Source organism: Sinocyclocheilus grahami, unplaced genomic scaffold (assembly GCF_001515645.1).
Source record: "Sinocyclocheilus grahami isolate Dianchi unplaced genomic scaffold, SAMN03320097.WGS_v1.1 scaffold199.1, whole genome shotgun sequence".
NCBI lineage: Eukaryota > Metazoa > Chordata > Actinopteri > Cypriniformes > Cyprinidae > Sinocyclocheilus > Sinocyclocheilus grahami.
The window spans coordinates 1253594-1261312 of NW_015505378.1; the positions used below are offsets into that span (position 1 = coordinate 1253594).

A 7719-nucleotide genomic window follows, 5' to 3' on the forward strand; every position below is an offset into this window, starting at 1 on the left:
CCTAATCCTGGTTTAACCTAAGCCCTGTCTGTGAAACCAGGCCTAGATGTTTATTATCCATCAGGGAGAGACAAAATAATATAAAAGTAATACAAAATGAACCAAAAAAAAAAACAATTCATCTCAAACTTCAAAAACAACCACCTTTAGAAATCACAACTAGCTTCATGTTTGCATGATTGATTGATTTTTAAGTATAGCTTTTCTCAAGAAACCTAACATGTTAAGGTTTACATTGCATTAAATACAAATTAAGTACACTAAATATAGTAGCTGAGGGGAAAAATATGGCTAAATTGATATTAGTACAAAGTAATTTAAATGTTTGACTCTTAAAATTCAAGAAAAAAATCAAAAGAGAAATAAATAAAAATGGAAACCTGTAAAATGTACTGGACAGTAATTCTTGTCTCCAAGTCAACAATACATTCCACTTTAGACTTGACAAAATAATTAACATCTACACACATACAGAGTGCCTTTGTACACATGGCACAGGGTTTGGTTCAATTCACAAATTTACCAAGCACCACACACAACTCACTATACAAAGACCACTATCTGTTTCTCTACTGGCATCTTTCCACTCATTTAACTTTACAGTATGAACAAGGCTTTATCTACTGTTGGGATACACAGGCATGAAGATCAGGGCACAAAAAAACATGGCGGGTCTTGGAAAGGACAGTGACCTTAGCTTTTGCTGGTGCGGCTGAAATATAACATTCACACTTGTTGATGTGATCAAATCATGCATGACAGATATCGATATTGCTTCTGTCAATGTTTTCTTATTTGACTACTGCCAGAAAACAAACCGGTAAATTTTACACATCCAGTCCACTTGAGGGCACAAGAGGACTATGGGTGTCAGTTAGGGATGAAACCTTAGCCAAAGCTTTGGACAGGAAGTCCCGTCTTCAAGCCCCACAATAGTGTGCTAAACATCACATTGTGGAACAAGCTACATTCAAAACATCCAAATACACACATTATCGAAATTTCAACAAAAAGCACATAGAAAAACTCCCCAAACATACATGAATAGTATCACTCATGGGCGTATTGATGTTTCACAGTTCTTGAAATGATTGCAAGTATTTTACAAGCCTTGATACAGACATTGAGATGACATATTACATATACTGTACACTATTATTTTAAACTATTTCATACTCTATTTTCATATAACTATGACCCAGTTTCTCAGTCAAGCATCTATTCATCACTAGCTCCTCAGACTGTAAATTCCATTGAATTGGAACAACAAATCTAAATAAATTCTTTACTGTATATAACAAATCCACAATTTTCAGGTCCGAAAGAGTTGAAATAATCTCTAGATATCTGTAATTCAGGAATTTCACACAGAAATTGCTTGTCGATGCATAATAGAGAAAATATTTTCAGAAAATGTAAAGAAAAATTGTTAGACGTGGACATAATGTTGGAGAGATGCAAAGGACTACAGTACATCACTATGAGAGTAATTAATAAATAATATGCTACCATACTGTATACTGTACTTGAGACCATATTACTTCATAATATGCTTTACTTGTAGGGTTTAACCCAGTGAGGAATAAACCACCCAGAAGCCATATTTTACAGAAATTACTGAAATTCAATCTGAGATTATACGCAAACCAACAGATACGATTTCTGAGACAATGAGAACATTAAAATATCAGCCTTCATCGCAGATTCAGATCATAATGGATTGAAATATATATAACAAGTCTGTAGCTAAGAGCAGATTAAATACATACTCTATTCAAGAGCGTTCAAATCAATTATTGTACAACATGTACATGTACAAATATTTCGTCCAATCAATTTCGTTAGCCGAACCTCAGCTACAGTACATCAGCAGTAAAATGAGACGATTAAATCCTGAGGTAAAGAAAACAATGTTAATAAACACAACTACATTCACTAAAATGTCAACAACCTTTAACACAAACGAAAATACGACGCGAATACACACAAACTAAACCAACATAAACGTATGGCTTTCCTTGTACCTTCACAGAAAATGAAAACAAACTTTCTTTGTACTTGCACTTGATGTAAAGTGCTCAACAGAAACAATGTAATGTTTATAATCTTCCCAGCAAACAAAAATATGTTCTAAGAACGTTTTGCTAATGTTCCCATTAAGTTGTGTAAACGGTATTTCTGAATGTTCTCTGAATGTTCAAAATTTAGTTTTTTAAATGTTTTAAAAAACGTTTCTTAGTTAGACAAAACGGAACATTTTGCAAACATTATGGGAATGTGTTCCCTGAACATTCTGAAACAAGTAGTAATGTTTAAAAAACGTTAGACGAATGTCCAACTAAAACGTTTTAGAAGAAAAACGTTCCATGAATGGTGTATGAATAACACTGTGCTAACATTCGAGAACATTATTAAAGACCAGATAACTTTGAACGAACATTGAACGTTACTAGAACGTTTGTTTATAACTTTGAGAGAACATTACCAAAGTTCTCAGAACGTTCCCTGTTAACTGGGTTTATACTTTTTCAACTGCAGGATCAAGTAAATACCAGTCAATTTACTTCCAAAAGCTGATCATTTCTACTCTTTGTGCATAAAACGTACGTTTATTTGTAAGATGTGAGAGTAAAGATGCGTTTGCTAAATAGTGGAAATGTGTTCTTGAATACTAACAGCCAAACAAAACATAGAACTGGCTTGCAAATGCCACACTGACGAATCTGAGAATCTAGTTACTATAGAAACATAGTGAGCGTTGGAATGTTTCCTTACTGGTGGTCTAGTTCAGCCATGTTTGAAACACTACATTAAATCTGCCGTAATACCACATGGCAAGACTGATATTTTCCTATTGAGGGGTTCTAAATACCGAAAGCAACTCCTTAAACTATCACACACTTGTAAAACAGTTTAAGTAAAAGCTTATGTATTGTTGTACTGGTGGAAACTTGTTTGAATTCAAATGGTCTTATATCTTTCCTTTCTCCCTTCCCCCATTTCAACCACTGACTTTATCCCTCTGGAACGCCCCCTCCAAATACCCTGTTTCTGTCCCCTCCCCCCATTGTGGCTGAAAAGGATCTACATTGGCTCATCATAGTTGTAAGTTGGGGCAGCCGAGTACTGTTGACCCTGCATGGCCCCCTGTGCAGCCCCCATAGCTGCCTGCTGTGCTGCCTGTTGGACGTGAGGGTTCTTCCAAGCGCCGGTGGTCCATTCTTCCTGAGCCTTGCTCATGCTGCCCCCGCTGCCACGGTACAAGTTGTGAACCTGAGAGAGAAGACAATTTCATTTCTCAAAAGTTGACCTTTTATAGCTCAGCAGATCACGTGTTCTAACCAGGCGACAATTAATTTATCCAATTTGACAAAATCAGAATATATTTGATGTTCAATATACAGACTTGCTTTCATTTAATCATTGACTTTGCTACAAAATATCTACTTTGCTCAGGAATCCTAAGAAAAACAGACCAAAAATTAGATAATTGTCAGCATTTAGAGGATAGAGCTATAAAATTATAAATAAGGGATATTTAAAATGTGGCTGACATGTAAGCCAGTAATTATTTTCACAGAACCAATAAATGGCAAATATTTAATAATAATAATATTAATAACAACAATTGTCCAAAATAATCTAAAGACACTTGTTAAAGACTACTGTTACTAGTGTTTTTAAAGATTAAAAATAGTATCTGATATGTAAGCCAATAATTAATTTCATACAACCAATAACTGATAAATGGCTGATATTAAAAAAATTATTCTATAATATTTTGTCTAAAGTAATAATAAAAACACTCACTAAAATCAAACGTTTTAGATGTTTTAAAGTGAAATTGGGCATCACAACATTATGTACAGTATAAAAATGGTTATTCATTTCCATTACTGTTAAAGATTACTGTTATTAGATTATTAGTGTTTTTAAAGATTAAAAATAGTGGCCAATACGTAAGCCAATAATTATTTTCATAGAACCAATAACCGATAAATGGAGGATATTAAATAAAAAATAATAATAAAAACATTTTATAATATATTTTGTCTAAAATAACAAAAAACACACTGTTAAATGTTTTAAAGCAAAATTACTTATGACAACATTATAATGTACAGTATAAAAATGTATATTAATTTCAATAATTGTTAACGATTACTGTTACTAAATTGTGTATAATTAAATATTGTGGCTGATATGCCAGTAATTATTTTCATACAACAAATAATAAATAAATTGCAGATATTAATATTTTTTTAAAAATTTACATTTAAAAACTTTTTTAGTAGTTTTTAAATGTGCACAAGACCCTCTTCAGAAACTCTGCAAGAAAAACTGTACAGGAAAAAAAGAGAAGTAGGAGAGTACTGTAATGTTAATCAACAAAAAAACAATATTGTTAATATTAAGGTATTACCCTCAACATAAATTAGAAATTGCTTGAATTTCAGGAAATATCATGAGACCTTTGTATATTCAAGACAATAATGATGGAGGAACAGTAAGGGGTACCTTGGTGAGCGCAATGAATGAGAGAGCAGCCACAGCAGTGAACATTATGGTTGGAATCAGCATAACAACAGCAGAGCCAATATTAGTGCTGAAAAAAGTGATGGTGGCCAGCCAGCCACTGTAATACAAGTACATAAAGAAGACATATTCTCCTCATTAACATGGTAGTTAGAAAGTAAACTACATGAAAAGACTATAAATTCAGAATATGGCATGACATCCTAATGAAATCTAAACAGACTATAATATATGTGCGCTAAAAATATTATGTGACGCAAGAGAGTATATGAGTCATTTGAGTTTCTATAGGGTAACTCAACTGGAACTGACCCAGATTTGCTGTATCTATCTACACTACTGTTGGGTTGAAAATAACCCAGTTTGGGTTGTTTTGCAAACCACTGCTGGGTTAAATATGGACACACCCAAACGTGGGTTACTTTGACCTAGCATGTTGAGTTGTTTATTTAATCCACCATAATGGTTTATCTATCTATCATCCATCCAATCTCTTAAACACTATGAGCAGTTCTTACCACACTCCCCATCCTGGGATTCCAACACTCTGGATGATACTAATTACCACTTGCGCCATGAAGACAAAAAAGAACGCCATGAAGTTGAAAGAACTGTCCGTCCTGTGAAAGAAAAAGTGAACTGCATTCGGGTTGTGCACAATGACACGATTACAACTCAAAGACTATTTTAATACATCTCGGAATGCCACAGCTCATCATTAATTGAACTCACTTGAAGGCCTTGTAGATGGGCCTAAACCAGCACACATATGAGCATGGGGTAAACAGTATCAGCCACAGAATGGCCATCCCAAAATTGGTTGCCCCGCCCCCTCCGCACATCCATGCTAGACAGCCAATCAGGTTCACTGCTAGGGTGGCACTATTCACTGTGAGGGGGAAAAAACAGAAAGAATTTCATTAAAAAACCTAATTTAATTTCGTTATAATGAATGTCTAAATATCATTTATATGTAAATATTGTATTTGTTTCATAATTTGATGGATACATTACAAGGAAAACTGAAATTTAATCTAAATTAAATCTACTGGAAAAGGGCAGATACCAAAAAATGTGCACATGTATGACATACAATGACTAAAATCTAATTGCTAAGTAATCAACCTCAAATCTAGAATTCATTTGAGATACTAATACAAATGTTCATTTATCTCAGCAAACCATTAGTTCCCATTAGTGTGCTAATAAATAAAAGGACTTTTGTGAATATCCTACACTGCAAAAGCAAACCTAATGCTTGTGATTCTCGTTATAGCATAGTAAACTGGACAATAACACAAGAGTAATATGACACCCCACATTTTTACTTGTGGACTGACAGATCAACAAGTTTTTGTGTGTCTGTTTCTCTCAGTGTTTACACTGAAAACAAAGGTGACACTTTAATGGCAAATAAAGCCACATGATTGCAATCTACTCAGTGCAGACACCACAATGAGCATAAAATTACATGCACTGAGAATATCACAAAATTATATAAAAAATGCTGAAATATTTTTATCAACGTACATATCCATAGGTAATACAGTCGTTTGCACAATGTACGCTGGTGGTCTGGGATCTCGTTGAAGTCTTGGTAAAAACATGGTTTCAGTGGAATGAACCGTGGAAGAGGAGGGAAATTATTTTCTGTGGGGAAAAACACAAATTAAAGTCCTGGTTCACCAACAAAACTAATAAAACATGCCATAGTACTTTGGTCATGTACCATGATAGGACCATGCAATTCCTTGAAATACCTTACAGTACCATTTAAATACTATGGTACTTGAATATGTTAACAATTCAGTTTGGTTTAAGAAAGTTACACGCTCTCACCTGCCATGGAGATTCTTTTTTCAGATCACCAACGTCAAACTTTAATATTTAAAAACCTGTTAAAACACACATTACAGACACACAACAAATTCACACACTGCAATGAAAGGAGTGCAAGGAGTGCTCATAATAGGCTACAAAAGGTTATAACCTCACTATCCAATATATTCCAGTGTGAAAGGGAAGCTTGCCTTTGGTTAGTAAAACGGCCTGGTAACAATGAAATAACTTAGAGTAAACACAACTTAGCACACAAGCTAGATCCAGCATCCCTACTAAAGGGAATGATTCCTTATTCAGTATTACAAACTTAACACTTATAAACCTTAAGCAGCCTGCAACACTGATAAGCACATTATTTTTGGAATTATTAATATTCTGATAATACAACGGCTTGTTAGTAATTTATATATTTAAAAAAAACAGCGCCCTCAAAAATCGATTTGAAGCATTACTTTGTGTTTGTAGAACAAAAGGTAAAAATATCTTCAAGTAATGTTTATCACAAAAACGAATTTATAAATCCAAAGCTAACAACTCTTAAAACTATTTCTAAAAACCCACAGGAAATTCCCAATTTTTTTTACACCTTCTGTTTAGAGATTCACATAATGCATTAATTCACTGTGAATATTCCATTAATTCCAGATTAATAGTCCAAGTTCTGACTACTAACATTTTTATAAAACGCTGTTTTAATGTTTTTATGACAATCAGATTAATGCATTTGCATGACGCTAAAAATGTAATATTGCTCAATTTTGAGTAATATTGGAATATTTTCAAACATGAAAAATAGTGATTGTCACACTGTAACTGGATTGTTATTATCATTACCTCTCATTTGCTGCTCGAAATTAATAAGGAATACAGGTTTATGAGGCCTGGTAACTGCATCCTCCATTATTTGACCATATTCATCTGTCAAGACGACACGATTAGAGTTAATAGAATAAAGAATGATTCGAACAATTCGAACATTTAACGAGTCATTTGGTAACGATTATTATAAACCATTTGTAGCGAATATTCACAAATGTTTATTCGTAGCGACTACACTTTTAATAATTTATTATGTAGCGTTTATTCGCAGTGATTATTATGAACCCTTTATTCGTAGCGATTATTATCAACCCTTTATTCGCAGCGATTATTATGAACCATTTATTCATAGCGATTATTATCAACCCTTTATTCGTAGCGATTATTATCGACCCTTTATTCGTAGCGATTATTATCAACCCTTTATCCGTAGCGATTATTTTCAACCCTTTATCCGTAGCGATTATTGTCAACCCTTTATTCGTAGCGATTATTATCAACCCTTTATTCGCAGCGATTATT

The 7719-nt window shown here is 33.7% G+C and overlaps 1 protein-coding gene across 3 annotated transcripts in view; it reads right to left on the bottom strand.

Annotated features, from left to right (window-relative positions):
- Window positions 1–2186: 2186 nt before the first annotated feature.
- LOC107595247 (secretory carrier-associated membrane protein 5-like) overlaps window positions 2187–7719 on the bottom strand; it is an 8835-nt gene continuing 3302 nt past the window's right edge. For 2 of the 3 annotated variants that reach the window (XM_016285600.1, XM_016285598.1), the window contains 6 exons: window positions 6376–6431; window positions 6067–6186; window positions 5269–5425; window positions 5055–5156; window positions 4519–4636; window positions 2187–3273 (listed from right to left, as the gene is read on the bottom strand). In XM_016285600.1, the coding sequence (XP_016141086.1) occupies window positions 3085–3273; window positions 4519–4636; window positions 5055–5156; window positions 5269–5425; window positions 6067–6186; window positions 6376–6382 (693 nt within the window). In that variant the 5' untranslated portion in view covers window positions 6383–6431 and the 3' untranslated portion in view covers window positions 2187–3084. Of the gene's footprint in view, window positions 3274–4518; window positions 4637–5054; window positions 5157–5268; window positions 5426–6066; window positions 6187–6375; window positions 6432–7212; window positions 7297–7719 lie in introns of all 3 variants that reach the window. The other variant, XM_016285599.1, reaches the window with a different exon arrangement.